Source organism: Ochotona princeps, chromosome 3 (assembly GCF_030435755.1).
Source record: "Ochotona princeps isolate mOchPri1 chromosome 3, mOchPri1.hap1, whole genome shotgun sequence".
Lineage (NCBI taxonomy): Eukaryota > Metazoa > Chordata > Mammalia > Lagomorpha > Ochotonidae > Ochotona > Ochotona princeps.
Genome location: NC_080834.1, coordinates 59,213,023 through 59,240,663, shown reverse-complemented (window position 1 = coordinate 59,240,663; position 27,641 = coordinate 59,213,023). Strand labels below are relative to the sequence as shown.

Genomic DNA, 27,641 nt, shown 5'->3' with positions numbered 1-27,641 from the left:
TTCAAAGCAAACAAACTTAAAAACAAGCAGAAGTAGAGTAGCCAGTAAAAACAGCATGACACAGGTTGCTGTTGGAGTCCCAGCTACTCTAATCTAGCTCTCTGCTAATAGCTCGGAATAATCATAGAAGCAGGCCCCCGAGCTTGGGCCTTGCCACCCATTTTGAAAAACTACGAGCTCCTGGCTTCAGCCTGGCACACCCCTGGTAATTGTGACCATTTCCAGAATGAATCAGTGGATTCATATTCATTCTCTGTCTTCTCTCTGTCTTCTCTCTGCCCAGCCCCAGCTGATACAGCCAATGGAGAATAAACCAGCTAATAGAAGATCTCTTTCTCTCCTCTCAGTAAATCTGTCAAATAAATAAGTGAATCTTTAAGAAAAGAAAATAGAAATTCAAGTAAAATTTACATTCAAAGCCATTTATAGTTAATTCACAAACGCCAATTCAATTTTCAATACCATCTGTTTCCTATGAATCTATCAAGTGCTTCTCTTGATGGAGACAAACTGGCCAAGTCAATGCAATTAGATCACTATAATCAGTGATATAGAGTATTTCCATCTAGGAATATTCAAAATAAAGTCACAAAAAAAGGTTAACGTATGGCCAAAGATTCATGTAGATAACATCTATGGAATTCTTTACTGGATGAAATTAATCTGCTGAAGGTCAAAGAATATTTCTACAGGCAACTGTTTACAACCTGGAATATAAACTGAGAGATGATATCATAATATTAGTTAAGTGGTAAAGCCATGAACAAAGAAAACAGAAAAATATACTTGAAAGTAATACAGAAATGACAGTCTGCTCTTGTCACCCATAATAAAATATTATAAAGGAAATTATTAGATACTACTAAGACAAGTTCCTATATTAGAATTGTGTGGCTACTTTAATTTTTTACAATATCACAGTTCAGTCCCTGAGAAATTATTAATTTCTCTAGAACTTCTAAGTGATAATTTAAAATAACAAAGTGTTTGAAATTAACTATGATTCTTTGAAATGCAATTGACTTATAAAATAGTATCCAATCCTCTATGAACTATGCTCATTTCAATTAATTTTATAAGAAAGAAAATGAGAAAAATATACAATGAAATGGGTGGAGTAAGGAGAACATTTAATTTCTAAGTCTCAGATATGAGCAATATAAAGTTTAAGTTGGATAGATAGAAAATTTTACATAAGAGAGATAATTTGTTATTTGGCAATGAAATAGCAATAGTCGCAATTTTTTCTCCTGGAGAAGATGAAACAAGTAACATAGGCGCAATTGAATTTGTACTAATTCTCTTTCCTATTAAATGGCGATGTTTCAAAAAACAGCTCCTCCATTGGTTGAAGTAATATCCATTATGCTTGAATAGAGGATGATACCTAAACATCTTAGATGCTGAGTTCAGTTGGTTGAAGAATTTGAACCACTGCTTTGCCTAGGGCCATATTAATTCCTATAACCAGCTCTGCAACACAGCTCCTAACTTTATTCAATTTAATCCTATTAACCGATACTAGGTATCTCAGTAAGTGGATATTTTATAAGCATATGGAAACATGAAAGTGTCTGTCTACTTGAAGAGAGAGGAAAAAGATTTCTTGCCCTGGAGAGAAATTCTCTGGTTTATTCGGACTGTTCTGGATAAAGCTGCTAGTAGATGAGTACAGAGCTGAGCTCTGAGCGTGAACATCTATATTAATATCAGATTTGAGGAATTAATTTGTGTTGAGAACTGCAGAGCTGCTACACACAGCCATAGGAAAGTTTGTTCCAGATACCTTCAGGCAAGTTACGTGAGCAGAGTCCTGGTGCAGAAAAAGAACACATGATTGAAGGCAGTCAACTAATATTGTACAGATTTGAAATGTAAATATGGATGTAAATTCTTTGGTATTAAAAACTCTAAAATATCTAAACTGTAAAGTTACAGAAAAAAGAGTAGGGCCTCACATTCCTAATTGATACAAAAAGAGAAGGGGGGCTAATGAAAGGTGGGGAAAGAGAGAGAGACAGATGGTAATGAGGTTGAGGTAAGTAGTGATAAGTAGAAGTGTAGAACAAAAAGCCTCCCAACTTACACCACTAGAAGAAGATTCACTGTAGATGAAAATAATGGTCATATAAAAAAACTTTCAGATTTAACTGTCCAAGAGTTAATAATTTGATTTCAGCATTGTCAGCAATAATTCACTACACTTCATCTATTGCTGAAGCTCTTGCAGTATCATTAGCACAAGTCATAAAGTAGGGCATACAATCAGCCTACCTATTAGGAAACGAAAACATTTTAGAAGACCAAATGAATAAGAACAACTTACCCAATTTTCAAATACCAAAAGGAGACAGAGGCAAGTTTACCAAATTCCATAAAAAATGAACTGTTATCAATGTGGAAATAATTTCCAATAGATTACAACTGGGATATCTATGTGTCTATCTCTCTATACATATACATATATCCATATCCATATCTATATTTATATCTGTGTTCATATCTATAGCTATACATCTACCTACCTATGTTTAGAATTAATTTCTTCCCTTTGATTTAGGTTGTTTGACCTTGGCATTCATTGAAGTAGTCTACTATCAGTAACAAACTGTTATCACAAGAAAATTAGCTGATTGGTTAAATCCATTTATAAGACTGTAATGAAATATTCTATATGACACAAAGGATCAGGCCTACCATTTTCATAAAATTCTCAATAACTGAGAAACTATTAACATAATAGTTAAGAGCAGGACTAGGTAGCCCATGTCATGAGATTTGGCTGTAAGAATACATATTTTCAGACAGAATTTTTTCACCTTTTAAAATCAGTCGTGATGGTTATGTCTCATGAGGAAGTGAATATATTTTATTCAAATAGAGATCATTTTTAAGATTTTATCTGTTTCCAGGTGTTTTCTCACCTGTTAAGTACAAATGTTTTCATATTTAAAGTTAGAATATTTTAATGTCTTTCAAGATAATACTACCCTCTAACATTATGCTCCCTATAGTGAATATAACCTGCATTGTCTTCATATTGCCTTTTTATCCTAGTCCTTTTATTATAACCCAATTCATTGTTTCATTTCTCTTTGTCAGATATGTATCAGAGTTAATTTAATACCTGTCACTTGTATCTGTATACTACGGATGAGGCCAATGTAGTTTCAAAATTTCAAAGGGCAAAAAATATTCTGATTGTTTAGTGATTGAAATATGACTAGCTGACATTGTCTGTACCAACAATGTCAGGGTACACATAAATGAGACAATGATGGAATTATGACTCCTCACGAAGGACTATATCATTGAAGTAAAATGGGAAAAATCTATCTAGGGGTAGGAGTTTGGGAAGGAAATCCCAACCTATACGAATTGTACCACGTAATATATAGTTCAAAATAAAAATACATTGATAAAAAATATGGCTAAAACAAATACACACATTTACAGACATATACACATACTATTTTGTGTATGTGCATGTATTCATCCTTCTATACTTTTAGGAGAACTAGTAATAATGTAATTGATATGTTAAAATTCACACTCCAGTTAACTCCAACACATGTTTATAAAATGATGGTCAACTATAAGATTGCAGAAAATTTTTCAGTAGCAAAAATAACATTATTATCCATGCAAAATCTATCCAACATGTATATCAGGAGAGGTCAAAGCTGTTTTTTTTAAGAAGGCATAAACAGGGCCCGGCGGCATGGCCTAGCGGCTAAAGTCCTCACCTTGAACACACCGGGATCCCATATGGGCGCCGGTTCTAATCCCGGCAGCTCCACTTCCCATCCAGCTCCCTGCTTGTGGCCTGGGAAAGCAGTTGAGGACGGCCCAATGCATTGAGACACTGCACCCACGTGGGAGACCCGGAAGAGGTTCCTGGTTCCCAGCTTCAGCTTGGCGCAGCACCGGCCGTTGCGGCTCACTTGGGAAGTGAATCATAGGATGGAAGATCTTCCTCTCTGTCTCTCCTCCTCTCTGTATATCTGGCTTTCCAATAATAATAAATCTTTTTAAAAAAGAATGCATAAACAGATAAGGAAAAGTTCCTATCCACAATATTTTTTTTTTATTAATTATGTGGCATTATGTGACACAGTTTCTGAAGACTCTCGGATCCTCACCAAGGACTATCAATACAGGCACCAAGGACTACATCGCAACCGCCAAGGAGACAACAGGGAACTAGAGTGCCTTTGGAGGCCAAGAACTCTGAGGTCACCCACTCCCATTTGGATCTATCCACAATATTTTAAGAAGTCAATTATAAATGGTATGATACAAAACAAAATCATGTCTTCCCACCTCCGTGGCTAATTCTTGGTAAAAATTGCATGTGTTCTTTTAAAATGATCTAGAACACATTTTCTTATATGCTCATTAAGACTGATATATTGCTATTAAATTTTTGGAATTGATTTTAAAATACAAAAAATGTAATATAACAAATATAAGTGGGAAATGCAAATGAGTAATTAAATGAAAATAAATTGATGTTTTACTGAATGAATGTACATTTTAAAACAGAATGATTACAAAATAAAGAAATATTTTCATGGAGTGAACTTTGAAATGAAAAGATTTAAACAGCTGCATGGCTCTTCTGCATCTGAAATTGCAGTGCCTGGGCTTAAGTCCTTCCTCTGTGTTCAATTACACTTCCTGTTACTGCACACTCAGAGACCACAAATGATAACCCAACTGCATGGGCTTCTACTATGCATGTTGGAGAGCAGTGTCAGGTTTTGAGACCTGACTTTGCCCTGATTCTACCCTGGCTGTTCATATCATGACACAGGCAAAATAACTTTCTTTCTCTTTGTGTGTCACTCTGCCTTTAAAATAAATAAAACTTTAAAAAAAAACTTTCAACTACAATTTTAAAAAAAGGTTTTCCTTAAGTATGTATTTCCTACAATATGATTGTCTTTCATATCTTAAGTAGTCTCCTAAAAAATGAATATAACTTTGTAAAACATCATTTTTTTTTCCAAAATAGAATTGTTTTTAAAGAATTACATTATTTTATTGGAAAGTGAAGATAACAGAGAGAAAAAAAATCTTCCATCTGCTGGTTGACCCAAATCCAGGTGCTTGTTCCAGTTCTCCCACTCTGATGCAGGGTCCTAGGGCTTCCAGCCATCCTCTATTACTTTTCCCGGCCACAAGCAGGGAGCTGAATGGGAAGTGGACATCTGAATGGGATGCTGGCACTTGGAAATGGAGGATTAGCTACTGAGCCAAAGTGCCTGCCCCAGGGGAAGGTAGGGAAAAAAAGAAGTGCGCGAAAAGGAGGTGAACTGAATTATGACTGGCATAGTAATCAAAAGAAGCATTGAATAAAAGGTGAGTGATGCGGAGAATCAAGATGGCGGAATTGGGTAAGGACACGTTTATACGGACGGAAAAACATTTAACCAGGATGAAGCAGAGAGGACATATTTCAGGAAATAGGAAAGGACAGAACAATAGCAGAGGGGCACCTGGAGACTGACAGACACAGGAAAGCAGCGGACACAACAGTGTGGTGTTGAAGAGACTGATATTCCAGCACGGCGATCTGAACTCCACAGCAGCCGGAACTCCACCAGCAACAGGTGGGAAGGGACTTTCACTGGGAGCTTGGGAGGTGAACCCAAAGAACTCTCCGTTCTGCTGGTCCATTTGATTTGACCAGGAGCAGAGAGAGCAGCAGATCTCAGACGGGCAGTGCGAGAACAGAGTGGATTTCACAGTCCAGTCAGCCACCTAGAGCTGAATTGGGCGCCATTTTGCATAAGGAGGAAAGGGCGAGGGAGAGGACTGAGCATGTGCTGAGCTGGGAGTGAGCTCATTTTTGTCTGGGTGAACTGCAACGACGTGCATTCTATGAATTCCACTTAGGGCAGTTCTGGGATAGCCCTCGGATCTGACGGCCAGCAAATCAAGAACCTTAGTGGTTGTATGGCAGGCGCCATTTTGGGCACTGTGGAAATAGCTTTGGGACTGCAGGGGACAACAGTGAACTGCGCATGTGCTGATCTCGCGAGAACTTGCTGAGATCCGAGAATGCACTGTTCCTGCAGGAAAATAATACTGACTGGGTCATTGTATGGGTCAAAATAGGTCTGTGTGGCACCCAGACCTAATGTCCAACAGGTTCCGACAAGATCAGTGCCACCAACAACCTAATTATATAGGACACCTGGTGTCTCTCTGATCCTGGGACCTGCTCCAACCGGAAGTGGGAGAAAGGTTACAGAGACAATGGTGCAGCCTCACCACGGTATCACAGGAGGTGGTGAGTGGTGAGCCAAGAGCTGGGGCTGTAGAGACCACAGTGGAAATCTGACATAAGAACCCAGACCTGGAACTCGCTGGAGGTTGTGGCACAAGCGGCTGCAAGAAAAGTTGTGTACCAACCGCAATAAGTAAAATCGTATCGTAGACCTGTGGGTGACACAGCTTAGAAACCTACCCCAAGGAGAAGACTCTACTAAGCAGAAGTACAATGATCAAGAGCAAAAGAAGAGACAAAAGCTCAATGAATATTGCTGAAGCCTCTCCTGCAAGGGAGCAAAACCCTATGCCAATCTCAGAGTTAACTGAGGAAGACATTGAGAAAATGGGGCACACAGAATCCATAAGACTCATTTTAAAGATTCTGATCAACAATGAGAAGCTCATGCAAGAGTTCAAAGAATTTAAGGAAGCAATAAAGCAAATCAAGGCTGGTATATCAGAAATTAAGAACACAGTAGAGCAAATTAAGAGTACAGTGGAGAGTCTCCAAAATAGAATGAAGCAAGCAGAAGAAAGACTCTCAGAATTGGAAGGTATTTCCTGTCACCAGGGGGAAGCAAACAAAAAGCTGGACGCAGAGCTGGATCAGGCCAAAAAAAGTATTCAAGAATTGAAAGACACTATTAAGAGGCCAAATCTAAGAGTTATAGGAGTCCCAGAAGGTGCAGAAAGAGAAGCTGAGTTTGCAAATGTATTTAATGAAATAATAAAGGAAAATTTCCCTAATCTAGAGGAAGAATTAGGAAACAAGTTCCAGGAGGGGCACAGAACTCCCAACAGGCTTGATCAAAAGCAATCTTCACCAAAACACATGATCATCAAGCTCTCTTCAATGGAAAACAAGGAAAAGATCCTTAAATGTGCACGTGAAAAAATCAATTGACATATAAAGGAAAGCCAATTAAGCTTACAGGAGATCTCTCATAGGAAACTCTACAGGCAAGAAGAGAATGGAGTGACATATTCCAGATTCTAAAAGAAAAAACTTTTCGGCCCAGGGTAACATATCCAGCAAAGCTTTCTTTTGTCTTTGAAAATGAAATAAAATTCTTCCACAATAAAGAAAAGCTAAAAGAATTTGCCTCTTCCAAACCTGCCCTACAAATGATACTTCAAGATGTTCTCTTGGCAGAGAAGAGGAATAGCACCTACCAAAACCAAAGGCAAATGGGAAGAACATCCCAGTAAAATGACAACAGAAGACTAAACCAATGAACAACCCATTGCTAAAATGACAGGACCAACGTAACACCCATGTATATTAAACTCTGAATGTAAATGGCTTAAGCTTAATCAAACATCATAGAGTAGTACATTTGATTAAAAAACAAAACCCATCTGCTTATTGTCTGGAGGAGACACATTTCAACAAAGATTAGCGGAAACTATATCACATGCGTTTTGTTATTCTCTGTTAGTTTCATCTCTTCAAAACACTTCCTTCTGATTAAATCATTCAATGACTCGTATGTCATACGGTAGCATCATTTTCTTCAAGAAGGTTCTTGATTTTCATTTTTTCAGCTACACATTAGTCATTCAGTAGCATGTTATTTAACTTCTTGGTGTTAATTTCTTTTTTCTTCCTGTTGTTGATTTGTTTTGTGGCTCTTCATTTAAGGGGATGTATAGTAGCTGTGTAATGGAGACTGTCATACCTAGTAACATGTCATTTAACTTCAGGCATTGTAAATTTCTATTTGTTGATTTTGTATTATGACTTTTCATTTAAGGGGATGTACAGTAGTTGTGTAATGGAGACTGTCATATCTAGTAACATGTCATTTAACTTCATGGCATTATAAATTTCCTCTTTTCTTTCTATTGTTGATTTTGAAACATGATTTTTCATTTAAGGGAATGTACAGTAGCTGTGAAATGGAGACTAACATTCAGATGTGAGGATGTAGGGTGGTATGCATTTCTGCTTCCAGACAAAGATGGACTTACAATGAAACTGTTTACTATATCTTGACAATAGGATTCTGGACTCTCTGCCATTGTCCAGGCCCACAATGATGGACATATGACTGAGTATGAAGAACTATATGTTAGTAATGATACAGAGGAACTGGGGGGGGGGAAGGGAACTGGAGAGGGGGTAAGGGAATATGAAACTGTACTATAAAATAATAAGAATAATAATAAAATGTTTTAAAAAATAAAATAAATAAAAGATAAAAAAAAAAGAGGTGAGTGACGCATTGTTGGGATGTTTGCATCCTATCACTGAATGCCTCCTTTCAAGTCCCATTCCTGCTTCTAATTCCAAGTTCCAGCTAATGCATATCCTGGAAGGCAGCAGCGGGTAGGGCAAGTTATTATTTCCCTTCTACCCTTATAGATTGCCTGAACTAAATTGCCTGCATGTGAGTTTTGGCTGGCCCAACCCAGCTATTGAAAGATTTGGGAGAGTGAAGTAGAGAATTCATGGATATAAGATTTCTATCTTGCCTTCTTTTCTTTGCATTTCAAATACATAATATTTTGAAGTGCCCATTAAACACATATTTTGACTTTTAAATTATGATGGAGTTATTTATCATATTGAAGTGACTCATTGGCCTATTACTTGTGACACCAGAGACATCATATAGTAATGGGACTTTGAAAAATTGCAATGTATTTGCTAAATTGCCTTATAAGGCCTCTAAATACTTTATAAAAATGTATCTTTTATGTCAGCTATATTTCACCTAGATCTAAATTAATTCACTAGCTTTCTATACAAGGAAAAATATTTTATGTGATTCTTTCTTGTTTACTGCCAAGCAAATGCTAAGTCTCCAGTGAATAAAACATCACATTACATAGCTGTGCCTATCTGTGTCTAGAAGAAACATATTCTGATATAGAGAGATAGTAGCACCCTATCTCCCAGTTTTCTTTTGAATGCACTATCACTAGGTGTTTGCATATGTCATTGTGACTGTTTATTACTGGGATTATAAACTCTGTTTATGCAGGCAGATTTGACAGTCTTCTACTTTTGGTAGAAGTGGAAGATAACTTCATAATATACATGATAATTTTGAAGCTATATTTCTGATTCATATCTACTAAGTTCACTGATTAAAAGAATTTAATTTCTAATAGATAATTATTTAACAGCAGAGAAAGTAGATTATATACAAATGACTAGGAATTGACTTTGCCAGGCGATGATATATGTCTCACAAGAAAGGAAATACATATCATATTAATCAAATTGGTGGTTCTTTTTAAGCTTAATTCACAAAAAGTAACCTTTTCTGAATGATAGTCAAGAATCAACTGAAGTCAATTCAAGGAGAGTTGCTTCAAAGAGTGCAGGGAAAATTGGATCTGCATATGCAGGTGCAGGAAACAAGAACCCTACTTTACATCTTACGTAAATATCAATCCTAAGTGGATCAAGGATTTAAATCTATGACCAGATAAACTAAATTAAAGTACCAGACAAGTTAAATTAAATTACTAGAGGATAACATCAGAGGAAATCTACAAGTCATAGAAGGCAGAGTCTTCTTGGAAAAGTACCCAGAAGCACAAGCAATCAGCACAAAAAGCAGCAAATGAGAATATAACAAGCTTAGAGGCTTCTGCACTGCAAAGGAAATTGTCAACAAAGTGAAGGGGCAGCCAACAGAAAGGGATAAAATATTAGCAAAAGATTAATATCAAGAATGTGAAGAACTTCAAAAATTCAACCACAGCAAAAAGAATATTCCAGTTCAGAAAAGGGAGAAGATCAATTTCAAAAGATGAAATACAAATGGACAAAAGACACATGAAAAAAACTTACTCAAGAACCCAGCCCTCAGGGAAATGTAAATAAAAACCACAATGAAATTTTTCTTTTCTTCACTCCAGTTTGAGTGACTATCATTTAAAATGAAAGCAAAACACAAAACAGGCAATAACTGATGGCAAGGATATGTGGAAAACATACCCTAATCCTCAGTTTGTGGGGGTGTAAACTAGTAGATCATTATGGAAGACAGTATAGAGATTCTTCAGAGATCTGAAAATAGATTTACCTTATGACCAACTATCCACTGCACTACTATGAATTTACTCAGATGAAATAAAATCAGCATATAAGATGCCTATTTGTATACCAAAATGTATTACAACTCAAATCACAATAATTCACATAGAAAATCAACCAAGATGCCCATCAGTAGATGTTTGGATAAAGAGGATGTGCATAAATATACACTGTGAAATACTACACAGCCATAAAAATGTTGAAGTTCTGTCTTTTGCAACAAATTGTAGCAAGTGGAAACTGTTGTGCTTAGCAAAACAAGCCAGCCTCAAAAAGATACATAGAAAAGATAGAAATAGATATAGATAGAAATAGATACGGATATAGATATAGAGATATAAATATATATTCTCAGATATGTGCCTACTAATCTACAACACACAACATATTTTAGGACTGAAATGGTTACTTCGGAATAAAACTATCATTTTTACCCTATGCATATACTGCAGGGGAAATGTGGTGTTATGGTCTTTTCACTTTTTACTTACTGAATGTTACAATTGGTGGCTACTTAAGCCTAACAACATATAGTGGATTTAATTTATAATTCTGCAATTATAGTTAAAGGGAGTGAATGGAGGGAGGGGTAGATACTTCCCTTCTGATTCACAGTCTCCTGGAAGGCAATGGATGGTAACTTTTGTGTTCTGGTACTTGTCATTAATGTGGAAGATTTGTAATTCCTGATTTCTGGCTTCCTTTTGACCTGGCCTGGGAATGGTTGCTCCTGGCACTTGAAGAATTAGGCAGCAGATGGAAGATTTATCTCTCTCCTTTCTCTCTCCATTTAAAATAAATAAACAAAATTTTTAAAAGGAAAGGAAATTTTACCATGTATAACTTTATCTCCAATAGCTATTATTCTATTAGTACCACTATAATTTATCCATTGTGTTCTTTTAAAAAATGTGTTAATTCTTCTCATTGCAGTCTGTTTTTAGCAGCACAGCAAATGCATCCTATTAAAATTGAGTCATTGTAGCTTTGCTCAAACTTTCACTGTCTCCACATGTCATTTGGAAGAAAATAAATATCTTTGTATGATTCATGCTTTCTTTCCTACATGATTTTGCCATTGCATGTGGCTCTTGAACGCCTCTTGAATATGTACAATTCTGCTTTAAGTTCTTGCTTTTGTTTCTATACCTGGAATAGTTCTCCCAGACCCTCACATGGCTTCCTTCTTACTCTCCATCCTTTTTCCAAATTACTCCTTTTTTTGTTTGGTTTGGTTTTGCCTAGTCAAAATGGGAATCAATCCTTTCCCTACAATGTCCAAATATCCCCATCTTACTTGGTAGTTTTATTTTATCTTCCTAATACTGATGCCATTGTTATGGAAGAACAGCATATAAATTTATTGCACTGAGGTTTCCAACAGTTCCTAAAAATGTTAAATAAAGTAATGAATGATTAAAACTCCAAACAGCAAAAAGTAATCCATGCATATTAATACATGAAGTTCTGCTACAATTTCATCCTAACAACAGAACTATGGTCTAATCATTGATTTAAATCTGAAATTAAAACTTAATTTCCAACATAGACTGTTCAGAAGTGGGGGTTTAAGGAGTTGTTGTCATGAGGATACAGCCCTGATAGTTGAGGTTGGTACACATGTTAAAAAGTCCGAGCAGTTGCTTTACCCATTTGACTATGTGGGGATGCCACAAGAAGGAGATGTGAACCATAGAGCAGGATGTCTTGAACTTTACAGTTCTCACTGTCTTATAAAATTTAGAGTTATGAGAAGTGCATTTCTACTGTAAACAAACCACTCAGATTATGATATTTTCCTTTATAGCATTCTGACCTGACTGGATTAAGTTACAGACTACAGTAATTCAACACAACTCTACTGAATGGGTATACTAGCTATTCTAATTCTTTTCTGAGCATTCATTAAGGTAAAAATATAAGAGGTATCCCATTGTCAAAGAGTCTTCCATTCCTATGAATATCTGTCACAAACCCAGTAGAGAAGTCATCTTCATCTATCACTGAGTATCAGCTTGCTGGTTCTGAGATTGCACTGTATTCAACTAAACGCTACGTACATGTGAATATCAGTTGGCTGTTTTAAAATTATTTTGCAGTACACTGTTTGATCACTACAACTCTGCAAGGTAGGCATAATTGATTTTTTAATCTTTTTTTAAAACAAATGATTGTAGATTATATAATAGGGAAACTCCAGATCTCCATTATTTCAATAACCTTTTTCTAATCTCTTTTTTGATTTTAAAGGCAGAGTGACAGAGAGACAGGCAGAAACTCAAATTATTAAATGAATAATGGCTTGCTAACTTCTCCAATAAAATTCAGTCACCTAAACAGGTCCACCAGGAAGCAGGAGCCCAGAACTTCATCAGACTCTCCTTCATGAGCAATAGGGCTTGAGTATTCTGGCTACCTTCACCAGCTTTCCCTGCACATAAACCGACAGCTGGATTAGAAGCAGGCCAGCTGGGACCTAAACCAACACTCCTATGTTGGTCGGCCAGAATCATAAGCTGTGGCCTATCCTGCTGTACCATAGCATGCATCCTTGCCCTCCTCCCCACTTCTTCCAAGTTTTTGACAGTACACTGTCTTAGTAATAGATATTTTATATTAATGCTTGAAATCAACACATTTTTCCACTAAAAAACATAACCATCATGCTGATTGAAATATAATTTAATTTGGGGCCTCACAGCATTTTCAAAATATTGCTTAAATGCCCAGTTAACTGCTATGCGTAGATCACTGTGTTTCTCCTTATTACAGACTTTTTCGGTTTTGGAAACTTGTAAGAAACTATTAACCTTGGGATTTTAATTATAGACTTTCTAAACCTCCTCACAGCAGCTGTAGAATAAGCAAATACCAATTTTATTAGCATAATAGAATGGCATGAAGTACTGAATGAATTCAGTCCCAGAAGATGTTGGCTTTTGGATGAAATGTATTTAGACAGATATAGAAAAAGTGTAATGGTTTGTTTATGAGAAAATTTAACTTATAATAGCAATTCTCAAACTAATTGGTATAAAAAGCCGTGCCCTCTTTTGCAGGTAAATGAGACATATTTATCTACATGTCCACATAAAAGCTAAAGCCTACATTTGTATTTCATGAGTGAAGGAGAGAAAGAAGTAAATGATGTTCCATTCATCCACATGCATAAAAGAGTTCCTTTAGACTTGCAAATAGACTGTCCACCAGGACCTTTCCAAAGTGAACCAGGCTGGTTTTCACTGTACCTCCTAAGTGATGACAGTGACATAGCAGGAAGTCAAGAAATATTTCATAGAGAGAACACATGTGAAACTTCCAAGAGTGAAAAATAAGTACAAACATAACTTCTTCCAAGAAGCTGAACTTCATATATAGCTAACTACAGTTCTTCACAATTCGATCCTTTTGGTCTCCCATCACAATTTTCTTGGGAATACTCCTTAACCATGTTTACTTTTTGTGAGTTCAGTATTTCATATTAGAATTTTCTAAAGCTTCTGTGAAACTCTACTTATCTGAGGAGCTAGTCACCTTCTTACCTTCCCAAGTTTTGATATGTGATTTCAATGGAATGAATGAAAGACCCAGAAAAATGAGAATAACAATAATATTAATGGCTACAAGAGATAATATGGCTACTTATAGAATATTTTGTGGGCTGTGTACTCAACCATTTATGTCCAATGTATTTATTCTATTAGAATGCATCATTATTCTATTTAATCTCCATTCCCACACCCAGTTCTATCTGGGTGGACAGTACCTAAGAAAATGCAATTAAATAAAGTAAAAAAAATCCAGCTAAATTATAAAATTAATGTGGCCCCTTTAGATGTTTTAACTGATTAAGTGTTTTAATTCAGAACTTAGTACATTTCATTTGCAACTTTTACTCCACTTTAATTTATTTTGTAAATTTATCTTAAATCTTTGGTCCACTTCCTATATTTTAAAGAGACAGATATTGCCCGTACTGATCTTAACTGGTTTTGGAAAGCTTAACTGGAAAACACAAAATCCTTAGCATAATGCCTAGAATGTCATAAAATTCAAATAATATTAGCTATAATAATTTCTTTACAATCTAAAAGGAAGAGAAAGGCAAAACACATAAAAGGGAGATAGATCTGAAGATCAATTCCTCAAACAGCTACAGCAGCTGACACAGGGCCAGGCTGAACAGCGGAGCCAAAAACTCAATCCAGGTTTTTCACATGGTTATAGAAATCCAATCACTGAAGTTACTACTTGACACCTTTCAAAGGTTTAATTAACAGGAAGCTGGGGTAAGAAATGGACCTGACATCTGAACCATAGAACTCCAACAGGGGATGTTATAATCTCTGTTGGCATTGTAACCCCCAGACCTACGCCGTGATTATGGTTTTTTATCACTCTTTTAAAAGTAAAAAAAAAAAATTTAAAAGGCCACAGTATTAAATTGTGTCTTTATAAAACCATCACCCTATCTCTCTAAAAATGTCATCAGCAACTTTCCAGAAAATTAAGATATAGCGAAAGCTGGATTAAGAAAGTAGTTTCTTTGTTTGTTTATTTGTTTGCTTGTTTTTAACCTGGAGCCCTTAGAAAACATATTATGAGTTGTATTATTTCGTCTCTTCTTTCTGCAAGAAAGAAAAGCCTTTCTAGCATGTTTAATGTTACGTATGTGTTGTGTGTGTAGCATTATGGCCCAGCTGTCTGACAGAGGCATCCCATTCTGGAACACAGGTTCAAGTCCTGGATGTTCCGCTTTGGACTCACCTTCTTTTTATGTGCTGGAAAAGTAATAGAAAGCTGTCCAAGATATTGGGCCCCTAGAACTTAGGCAAAATTCTCAGCTGCAGTCCCAGGCTCCGGTTGTGTCTGGCCCAGCCCTAGCCCTTGTGGCCTTTTGGAGGGTAAGCCAGCAGGTATAGGATCTCTTTGTCTCTTTCTGTCATTCTGCCTTTTTCAAATAAATGAAAATGCACTGACAACAAAGAAAGCAAATAAGTTTGACACAGACTCAAAGACCAATTATAAAATAGAATCTGAGGGTCCAGCGCCATAGCATAGTGGTATGGGTCCTCACCTTGCACACCTGGGATCCCATGTGGGCGCTGGTTCTGGTCCCGGCAGCCCCGCTTCCCATCCAGCTCCCTGCTTGTGGCCTGGGAGGGCAGTCGAGGACTGCCCAGAGCTTTGGGACCCTGCACCCATGTGGGAGACCTAGAAGAAGCTCCTGGCTCCTGGCTTCAGATTGGCTCGGCTCCAGCTGTTGTGACCGCTTGAGGAGTGAACCATGGACGGAGGATCTTCCTTTCTGTCTCTCCTCCTCTCTGTATATCTGATTTTTCCAATAGAAATAAATAAATCTTTTTTAAAAAAATCTAAAGTACCATGAGGGTAGCGTTGTGATCTCTCATCACATGCATATTTCTGCTTTGTTGTTTCTTGTTTTAAACTTGTTCATGCTCTTTCCAATTCAGAATGTACAAGAAAGCAATTTGATGGGTCCGTTTGTCTTCTGTGTAACACTCAGCAAATGATGGGTTAGGTTGATGGTGGATACACAATCATCTAGATAAAGTTGATTCTTAGATTATGCAGGAAGTGAGGTTCATCCCTCAAAGGGACATATGAAACAGAACCAACAAACTGAACAACAACAAACTGAACCAACAAATCTACTCAAGGATCAAAATCAAAGCATGAATGCAAGTCATTATCACAGAAAGAAATAGATGCAGAAATGGTCAAACAAGCATTTAAAATAAAATGAATTATGTTTAGAAATACAGAAACAAAGCAAAATGAAAAAAAATAAGCAAAGCAGTATGGAGATAGTCCAAGATACTTGTGAAAAATACGACTGAAAGATAAGTTAATTTGGTCCAAAACTTTTGAAATCCAAGCACGTGGTAGATCATCAAAAAGCTGATTTGAATACTATGACAAAATGATACACAAATTTAAACTGAGTTTTTCTGTTAATTCCAGATTCCAGCAAAATTGAAGTTATATTTAATCCTATATTTCTGTGCTTGTATTCAGATTGAGGAATAGTAAGCCAAGTTTTTTAAACAAAGAATAGGAAAAAGACATGCTAGTTGTCTGCCTTGCTAGTAATAACTGCTACCTTTTTTTGCATTGTTTTCATCCAGTTTGATCTATTGTGAAGTTGATGTTAATCCCCACCAGTTCACAACTTCTGAAAACATTTCTCTTCAAAGAAAGAAAAAGCACATTTCTATCTGTAGTATTTCAGAAGCTCACCATATTTGTTTGGTTATAACATGTAAATTAAGGAGTCCTAATCTTCAATTAAAATTCTCTCAATTCTTTAAAATATACTTTACGTGGGTCAAGAGAAAGAAACTATAATTATGCAATCATCTTCTTTTATAATGCCATAGGAATTATATTTCTGTATCTGCTTTTTCTTGACTTTGATATCAAATGGACAGTAAAAGTATTGAGTTTGATGAGTGTTATTACATCTCCATAATATATGTCTTTCTCAAATAATATTTGGGAAAAAAACTTGAAATTATAGTTGAGATGTATATCTTGGCTTTTTAATTAGGAGATAGACGCAAGAATCAGCAATAAGATAAATTCTGTCCCCCAAATCTCCTGTAGGTGTGGAGAGAAGCAATTCAAATGAAAGGATTCGTAGGGAACAACAGATATGGAAGTGTGGGAAGCAGCGCATGGGTACAAACATGTGCTTGTATTGAAAGGTTCATGCTAGCTTCTTAAATGACTTGATAGAGATTTGTACTGTAATTTATTGGTGTATTCTCCCAACAGGCAACTGGATTTTTTAGATACTTAGAGATTTGCAGACTCCATATTAGTTGAAATTATTTCCCATTATTTTTGAGAATCATATAAACATTCATGAGATTATTAGTGAATTTTCATGTAATCTAAGGTAGCAATGACTCATTATCACTCCTATTTCACTTTCAAATCTGTTTTTCTTTCATTTTCTTCTAAAACACTTATCTTCATTTTAAAGATGCTCTCACTAGCATAAAGTAGACTGCATTTATTCCTACTGCGACACCTACCTAAGTTTTCTTTCTTTCTGTGAATCATCTTTTTAAGTGCAGCCTATCATTTCTTCAAGAACTCAGTTCAAGGTCTATTACACAATACATTGTCCAAGGACTGCAGCACTGAAATGCTTAGACATCTTCATTCTCCTGCCAGTAGATTCACAATTGACACATTATTATATATTACTGTTAATGTGTCATCCCAAACTCTTTCTTAATGCTTTATTGTTCAAATATGTTATGTTTATATATTTGTAAACATGCATTCAGTATCAAGTAATGTATCCATTATTTTGTGAATGTATTTCTTTTACTCCCTAAAGGACAGAACATGACCTGTAACAAAGTTTGCCTAATTATTATGTTGTGGCTTTTAATTGATCGGGATGATATTCTGACAGCTCTGCCTTCAGATCAGAGATGGTCTCCCCAAGAAACCATTAAATTTATCTGGACAATAAGATGCTGGACTCTATGCTTGCAATGAAAGGATCTTGACTGAATTTGAACTGTAATACTGCAACAAGGTGGAGGAATCCACCATGGGGCGAGGGTAGAGGGAGGGGTTGGGGGAATCCCAGAGCCTATGAGACAGTGTCACATAATGCGATGTAACCAATTAAAAAAAAAAGCTTACCTAATTGATCTATCATATTTGCAGTGAAAAAGTCCCAAATTTGTTGTGGTCTCAGGCAGCTAGTTCAAGGTCATCAGCTTGAAAGCCATACCTCCCTCTCCTACATGGTCTTATCTGCCTACCTATGATACCAATCATCATATGGTACCTGAGAGAGGACGATATTGTGTTAATGCACAACCATTCCCCTCACAAACCCCTCAATAGGCCCATGATGGGGAGAGAGGGCTCTCTGCCTCATCTGCTTTCATCACTCTTGCGCTCTCCAGTACCTGCTTGCTCTCTGGCTTCCCAAGGACAGACTCTGAGGACAGGTAGTTCCTGAGCATGGCCCCTGTATGTCTGTGTTACTCACCCTCTGCTCACTGCTTGGGCAAGTCAGTGAAGTTGCTAATGCAAAGATGCTTTGTATTTCTAGTTTGTCCACTTTCAAGAGTTCCAGGGTAGATAAGCATTAGTAACAATGGAAAATGGACAGAGAGGCCAGGAAAAAAAGTGAATCTTTACAGCTTTGTGTGTCCAGATTGTTTGTTGCATGTCTCTTAGGATTACTTATATTGCTGGGGAAGCTGGGACATAGGTTTTCAGTTTACTGGATGGGCTTCATGGTAACGGTTATTTGTACCTCTCAGGGTTTCAATTCAGAATGGATTACCCCTGGACTTGCATTTGCTAATTTTTGGTGTGTCCTGTCATCACCAAGCCTGGTTAACAAAGATTCCTTAATACATCTAGATTTATCTGGCATGGTACTTCTTGCACCGCTTAACAGGTTAAGTATGCAAGGTAAATATAAAAGAGATGGCAATAAAAGTGCTACATCATCTTTTATATGTTAAATATTACATAAACATATTTCTAGATAAATATTAATCCCATAAAAAATTCTAAGAGAGAATCATTCACACTTTAAAAACTGGCCTTATGTCACAGTGCTAACACTAGGTATAAAACTGGATTCCGAAACACAGAGAGGGAAAATGTAGGTTTTAGAGGTTTTGTTCGTTGGCTATTTAAGAAGTAGAAGTAAAGAAAAATATATGTGTGTATAAATACTCTAAATTGAAACACCAAAACTGCAATCATTACTTATCAACCTCAATCTATATACATTGCTTCAAATCCATAAGTAATTAGACATCTCAACTAAAAGTCTTTTTCTCAAAGGGATGTTTTCAGCATTGAACAAGTGTATTTTTTTTGTTCAACATATATTTTCATGTTTCTAGATAACATAAGCTAACTGAAACTAAGAAATTAAGTAGGTCATACACAGACTCCCTCAGTTCATAAAATTTCATTTTTACCAGAGTAACTTTATTTCCATATAATTATTTGAAGGCATGCTCAATTCTGATATTTTCTTCAAGTTTGATTTTCTGCCCTTTTTTTCTTTCAATTCTGAATTTACGCAAGGAAACTAAGTTCAATAGACAACGTTGATAAGGTATAAAATACTTTAGTCCATTTCAGAAAAATTAGGAAAGAAACCAAAATTTACCAAGACCGTGCAAACACAGACATAAAACAAGTATTTATCATTGAAATAGTATGCATTTATAGGAGTTAATCAACCATATCCATTCATACTATTAACACACAGTTGTTTCCATAAATAAATTGAACTTAGATAATGGAGGGAAAAATAATCACAAAAATCATGCAGAATTTATAGGAGCTCACCTTTAACTTTATTTTTTGAAGCAGCCGCTGGTGCCAAGCAAAGGTTGCACAAGAAGAAAAGAACAAACAAATTAGATATTAGTAGAGTTTTCAGTAAGAAAAAAGTAGATGTTGTTAGTACTAACATCTAAAAAGAGAACACTTGTGTTTGTAATAGTAACACCGTTAAGATACATTGGATTAATGAGAAAGACAACAACATTAGTTATAATTTGTTAGCATGTTACGGAAATTCTGAATAACTGTAAGATGGAAAGGACCACCAGTCATTAAACTTCTTTCAAGAACTATGTCAGTTTCTTTTTGTAAGTGTTTCTGAAGCTTAATTTGTAATCAATTAAAGAAATTCTCTAAAATATTTTAAATTAATTTCATACTATTTAACATTTAAAATTTAACCTAGGTTTGAGGAAATGACAATTTATTTGCGAAAAATCACTAGAGTCACTTCAGTGTCCTGAGTGCTGGGTTTCCTTTCTATAAGGACAATCTCCATGCTTAACTTTTGTTGTTCTTTTCTCATAGATGTGGGAACTGAAATTTACAAAGATCAAATTGGTTGCTGAAAATAGCACAGCTGGAAATTCCATTTGGGATTCAACCCGAGGTGTATCTGACTTCAAATTCTGTCCTCTAGGATTTTGCCTATTGCTAGAGGGAATTAAGGAAATGAGTCCCCACCAAACTGCAAGTGTTAATTCCAGAGAACCAAATCAAACTCCTCTGAATCATTAAATTCCAGTTATCTTGGTACTTGGTTGACCATATAGTTATGAACCTAGAAAATTTTGTTACTTTAAATGAAATTACTCCCTTAGGAAATTTAAGATTATTTATATCTAGCAGTAAACATGATTTGGGGCAGAAATAAATTTAATGAGGAAATTAGAAAAGTCCTATAGGACAGTGCTTTACCCGAAGGAAGATTGCTAACCAAAATGCATAATTAGATATCTCTAAACACTATCAGAAGTGATATATTCTACTTCAATTTGGACACTATTTTAAAATGAAGACTGAGAGAGGGAGAAGCACTTTTTACTCTAAAAAATACTGAAGAAGAACTAATCTTTCCCAACATGGGGAATACACAGTTTTTAAGTTTAGCAGATTGAACTTTAGCCAAATTTAATCTAAATTTTAGTGCTTATCAGCAGCATATGGAAGTTTTAAAATGTATACTTCACTTTTTGCTGGATATTAAAAGCTAAATAAAAATTCTAGAAAGTCCAGATACATGCCACATTTTTAAGAGAACTTCATACTTATCAATCATAGCTCTGAGATATCTTACTATTGGCATTTATTTGCTGCTAGCTTATTAAAAATCAAACATACTTTTCAAAAAAGTATCTTTTTCAGACAAAAATATGTTCAATAACAGCAATCATTCAAACTACGCCTATTCCATAGCCTCAAAATGAAGGTAGAATGTTGAGTACAGCCAATGCTCACACCATCATTTCAAAGATTAAAATTCAAATTAAAACTATATACTCACAGTTCATAGAACCAAAATGCCATTAATAGACGATTAAAATATTTGTTTTAATAAATATGTATCACCTCACAGGAAAACTGAAAATCCCAATAGTCAGTGCAGCATTTAAGCGCAGAAACATATTCCATTATAATGAATGGTATTATTCTACTTGGTTGTTCACTCCTAAAATCAAATTTTATACGAATTAAAAAGATTTCTCATGATGCTGGAAACAATCTTTATCTTACCTAATATCAGCTGAGATAATAAATTTTAATAGCTTATTAATGTTTCAAAATATAAGGCAGTTCTTTAAAAATGTTATTTTAAAGTAAAGTAATTTTTATTTTATTTCCAGAAACAACATCTTACTATACTCATACTTGTCAGAGTGATTTTCATACATTTTCCCAGTTGACACATTACATTTAAATTTATTCACTTTCATATTTGCATATTTTCAATAGTTTATATGAAGCATGATACATTTTCCTATTAGAATATTTGTAGTAGTTTCTTTTTCTACTACTAGTATTTGTGCAATATATGTTGTTGTGCAGTTCCTTTATGCACTTTAGTGCAGTTTTTTCTTTAGGAGAAATTTTTAAATTTATTTTCTGTTTTTATTAGAAAAACACAGAAAATATGAATCCTTAAATAGTTCCAACAGAAGGATCAGTATGCTTGGGAAGGAACTGTGTAGTGGCATTGAATGCTCTAAAATAAGAACGAGCCAGAAAAAGACAAGGACAGAGGGAAAAAGGTACAGAACGTGTTTCTCAAAATAACTGATATACTACAAAGCTGTTAAGTCTTTTAAGTCAAAACCTGCCTCATTTAATTACTGGCAATTTGTTTTTCCAATTAAAGTTCAATTTTTAATCACTTAGTATAATTATAGTACCTTTTAAGGCTCCAAAAATTTTCAATTATTTTTATTTTCATGTAATTTCTTTTAAATTGCTTTAAAACTATACAAACCTGAAAGACTTATTTTTATGTTATGATACAGTTTATTTCCCTCAATTTCCCTTAAATAGTTCAGGACTTCAGTGCATTCACTTGCTTACAGAAACAAGAATTCCATTTCAAGTGAATTTCTATGTGAAAACCTCAAGTGTGAATAAAAAGAGAAAGTGTAAAACATTATTAATTTTAACACAAAATAATTAGTGCCTAATATGCAGGAGCTAGACCTAACGTTTTATAAAAGTTCATTTTTGCTACAAGTAAAATAAAGTTAGAGAAAGCAAAATTCTTACATTTCTCAATAACATCTTCCAATACTAAATGACGACAGAGGATTTTACTCTTAGATGATCGAGCAGGTACCAAAATATAAATAAAAAGGAAAACAAAAGCTTTATGCCTGTTTCTGTGTGTGTTCAGGCAGCAAATGCTAGGTTAAGCCGGCTAATATAATTGGAAAGAGGCCAGGCTACCGAGCTTGTTAGCCCAATTATAACTCTCTGCATTTCCAATAAAAGAAGCTAAGATGACAGCAATACTGTCATCAACATCATGTTCAATATTTGTAAGATTTTCCATTGTCAGCACAGCCCAATTATAAGTCAATTGTAAAGTGCACATTGCACAGTGCCCAAAAGTGACTAAAAATTTCCTTGAAATACAATTTAACTGTTCATATTTAAAAATGAAAAGAAAATTTAAGACTTGGATCAAAACAAGTTTCAGATTATGACATCACTATTTCTTGACCTTTTTAGTAAATATAGTTAAGTGCTCACTAAAACACATCAGTTGTTCACACTTTATTTTCAGAGATGATTAGTTACATTAAGTCATAAGCAATCATAATTATAATATTGATGATGTAAAACTGGAGGATATGGATTTGGAAGAAAAGGCAAACAAATAAATAAGCTAAATAGTATCAGGATTTTCATAGAGACTTTCGTTTACATGCTAAAGATATAGTGAATGTGAGTCATTTTACCAATATCTAAACACTCCGATAGAAACAACATAATGGAAAAGTACATTAGGTAACTAAGCTGGTTCATCAATGTAACTGTACTTGGCACTTGTCTAATTGTGTGAAGAAGTTTTCACCGTTGAACAGCAACATTTTTGAGAGTTGGAAATTCCGCAGCAGTATTCTTTGGAATGCAGCTCCGGCACTGTGAGAGGTGTGTACTAAACCCCATGGGAGACTGCATAAAACTCACATGCAACATTTTTTTTTTTCCTTCTTGAACTTGGAAAAATGAAATAAAAAAGTAAAAAGGAATGCCATTGCCAATATTTAACAAAAAATCAATTAATTAATTAATCCAATGTATCACCAAAAACTGTGTTCCAGAGCAGACAAATGAGTAAGTTTCCAGACCACAAAGATATGTGGTTGCAAATTTACAACTATAAAACCCCACAGGGTGAACCTATGCATTTTAAACTAACGAAAATGTAACGATTAGATTAATTTACATAACACATCACAGTGGTAATCAGTGCCAGCTGATCTTGATTGCTTTTTACAAAGAAGGAAATCACACTGATTTGGCCAAGGTAACTGTCACGACATCTAATTTATCAAATCTTGCGTTATTTCAATGTTTAAGACACGGAAAGCTAAATATTTTGTTTTCGTTTATAGACAGTCATTTTTATCCCTGTCTTTTGTTATCATTATTTTCTGATGATACAGCATGATTAAATGCACATTCCTTTCACTAATCACCTGGGAATTATTTAAAACAATATTGTTCTGAACTTCCAACTACGGTCATCCAAACACTAAAAATTTTCTCAAAGTTTTATAAATTTCATGCTAGAACATACATGTAAAAACAATGTTCAAACTGTTCAATTTTTTTTTCTACAGAAATTATGAGATAGAGTAATCAGATATTTCAGGAATAGACATTCCCCAACAGAAACATTCTAATAAACAATAAATAAATAAATTAATTAATTAATTAGTGGTGTGTGGAGAGGGGAATCACCATCCAGGGCCTGGCTTGTGGCTCAACCAACTAATCCTCTACCTGTAGTGCCAGCATCTGATAGGACACCAGTTCATGCCCTAGCTGCTGTGCTTGCAAAGCAAGTCCCTGCTGATTGTCTTTTTTTTTTTTTAAGATTTATTATTTATTTTATTACAGTCAGATATACAGAGAGGAGGAGAGACAGAGAGGAAGATCTTCCATCCTATGATTCACTCCCCAAGTGAGCCGCAACAGGCCGATGCGCGCCGATCCAAAGCCAGGAACCAGGAACCTCTTCCGGGTCTCCCACGCAGGTGCAGGGTCCCAAGACCTTGGGTTGTCCTTGACTGCTTTCCCAGGCCACAAGCAGGGGGCTGGATGGGAAGTGGAGCTGCCGGGATTAGAACCGGTGCCCATATGGGATCTCAGAGCATTCAAGGCGAGGACTTTTAGCCTCTAGGCCATGCCGCCGGGCCCCCTGCTGATTATCTTGAACAGAAGTGGAGGGTGGCCCAAATCCTGGAGTCCCTGAACCCACATGCTAGACTTGGAAGAGGTTCCTGGCTTCAGACTTGCCCAACGCTGGCCATAGCAACCATTTGAGGAATGACTCAGCAGATGGAAGAAATTCTCTCTCTCTTGCCCCATGTGTGTATGTGTTCCTGTCTGTCTGTCTCTGTTCTTGTTTCTCTCCCTGTCTCAGTAATTCTGACTTTCAGATAAAATAAAATAAATCTTTTCTTTTCCTTTTTTTTCAAATTCCAGCTCTGCAATTCCTAAGACATGACATTTGGGCAATACATCACTACCTTCCTCACAATATAGTTTAAAGTGACTACATGATTGCTTCTGCCTCATCATGAAAGGATATAATAACACCAAAGAAGCAGTCAACATGAATAGCATGATGTCTTTACATTGAACTTTGTAAGCTTGTCAAACATATTAAACAAAAATACATTAGAATGGTGTAAATAATAATTTTCATGTTTTGGTTATTCAGCAAATAATACTTCAATGATTTATTGATTCAAAAGTCAGAGTTACACAGAGAGAGGAACAGACAGAGACAGAGATTCCATCCACGGGGTCACTGTTTAGAAAGCCACAGGATTGGCCAGGCTGAAGCCAGAATCTTCATCTGTGTCTCCTAGAGTGCAGGAGCCCATGCTCATGGCCCATGCTGTACTGTTCCCCCAGGAGAATCAGCAGGGAATTGGATCCAAAGCTGGGCAAGCAAGGACTTGAGCCTGAGCTCACATGGGAGGCTGACACAGCAAGGAAGTAACCATTATGCCACAGTGCTGGCTCTTTTAGTAATTAAATTTCAGAGAAAATAGTAGTCAGAAAGATACATTAATGGTCCAAATAGCAGATTATAAAATATTTTAAATATTTAAAGAAAATCTGCATGTGCAGTGTGCACTAGTTTTAACTATCATCATGTGTTGACTTTTTTTGCAATATAGCTTGAGACAGTGTATCTAAAATAGCACCCTATTGGATACATATTGACTTTTTTTTAACACAAGGAAGAATGTATGTTGTTTAGTTACTTGTGATACCTCTAAAACAAGCATGTATCATTTAATATGATTGGTTTATAAAAAATTCTACCTTGGGCCCAGTATGGTGGCCTAGTGGCTAAAGTCCTCACCTTGAACGTATTAGATTCTAATCCCAGCAGCTCCACTTCCGATCCAGCTCCCTGCCTGTGGCCTGGGAAAGCAGTCAAGGACAGCCCAAAGCCTTGGGACCCTGAACCTGAGTGGAAGACCTGGAATAAGTTCCTGGCTCCTGGCTTCAGATGGGTGCAACACCATCCATTGCAGTCACTTGTGCTACACTATTGGAAAGCTGACAGGTACAACTCTGTATTAGCAGTAAAAATGGTTTTCAATTAGAGATCCAAGTATCACTTAGAAAATACACTTAGTTTTTGCAACCTAATTATGGGAAGTTGGATTAAATGATGTGAAGTACCACCTGGGAATTAAATAGGTTCTATGGGTTTATAGCATGGTTCCACAAGTGGTACTAGAAGCAGAAATAGGATCAAATAATAGATTAGCCAGAGTTACAACCATGTTTTCATAAGACAGGTACCTAGTTATTGAAATGAAAGAACTAGAGAAATTTTGACTCAGCACCATGCACTGTCTGGAGTATGCATTAGGAAAATATAGTTATGAAGAAGACATAAATTTAGTAATCACCAAATAATGACTTAACTTTTTGAAAGCTGCACAAAAAAAGTGGCTATTAGTAACTTAATGCACTTTCTCTAATATGCCTCATCATGATTTCAGCTAAACTGATCAATTAGAAGGAGAATTAAAAGAAAGTTACATTGCATCTGATAAAGACAGGTTCAAGGATTCTTTTGTACACGGTTAAACACTATTTTGCTCTATTGTTTGTCTTGCAAATGAGGACCTGAATATGGTTGAACGTGTTTTCTAAAATGTGTCAGCCATTAAGGGAATCAAGATGGCAGAATAGGGTAAGGACACATTTAAACAGACAGATTAACATTAGCCAGAATGAAGCAGAGAGGGAGTATTCCAGGGAATAGGAGAGGGCAGAATGACATCAGAGGGGTACCTGGGGACTGACAGACACAGGAAAGCAGCAGACACAATGATGTGATGTTGCTGTGACTAATACTACAGCAGCATTCAACCAGCGGTGATCTGACCTGCATCTGTAGCCTGAGCTCCCTTAGCAACAAGGTGAGAAAGGACTTCCTCGGGGAGCTCAGGAGGTGAACCCAGACAAAGAACTGCCCATCCTGCAGGTCTGTTTGATTTGACCAGGATCAGAGATAGAGTAGCAGGTAACGGATGTGCAATGTGGGAACAAGGTGGATTTCACAGCCCAGGCGGTCCCCTAGAGGCAAATAGGGCACCATGTTGTGTAAGCAGAGACCAGTGGACAGGACTGCACATGGAGTGAGTGGGAAGTGAACTCATTTCTGGCTCAGTGAACTGAACAATGTGGCATCGTACAGGTTCCACCCAAGTTAGGTCCATGTAGCCCTCAGACCTGACAGCCAGCAGAACAAGAACTCTAGTAGTGGCCCCTCAGGTGCCATTTTGTACAGCTTGACAAACAAAAACTTTAAGACTGCAGGGACAATAGTGGGCTCCACATGCACTGAGCTGAGAGAGAATTCACTTTGCTCAGGGCATTGCACTGGTCTCACGGGGAAAATAATACGGAGTTTGGGATTGTACGGATCAAAAGCGGTCCATGTGGCCTTCAGAACTAAAGGCCAAGAGGTTGCCAGAAGGTACAGAAAAAGAAGCTGGGTTTAAATATATATTTAATGGGGCCCAGTGAGGTAGCATAGCGGTTAAAGTCCTTTCCTTGAACGCGCCGGAATCCCATATGGGCGCTGGTTCTAATCCCAGCAGCTCCACTTTAAATCCAGCTCCCTGTCTGTGGTCTGGGAAAGCAGTCGAGGATGGCCCAGAACCTTGGGACCCTGCACCTGCATGAAAGACCCGGA

At 36.3% G+C, this 27,641-nt stretch overlaps 1 protein-coding gene across 1 annotated transcript in view; it reads right to left on the bottom strand.

Annotated features, from left to right (window-relative positions):
* CADM2 (cell adhesion molecule 2) overlaps positions 1-27,641 on the bottom strand; it is a 344,096-nt gene that overhangs the window by 260,189 nt on the left and 56,266 nt on the right. The window contains exon 2 of the mRNA XM_058661328.1: positions 19,700-19,726. Coding sequence (XP_058517311.1) covers positions 19,700-19,726 — 27 coding nt within the window. The remainder of the gene's footprint in view (positions 1-19,699; positions 19,727-27,641) is intronic.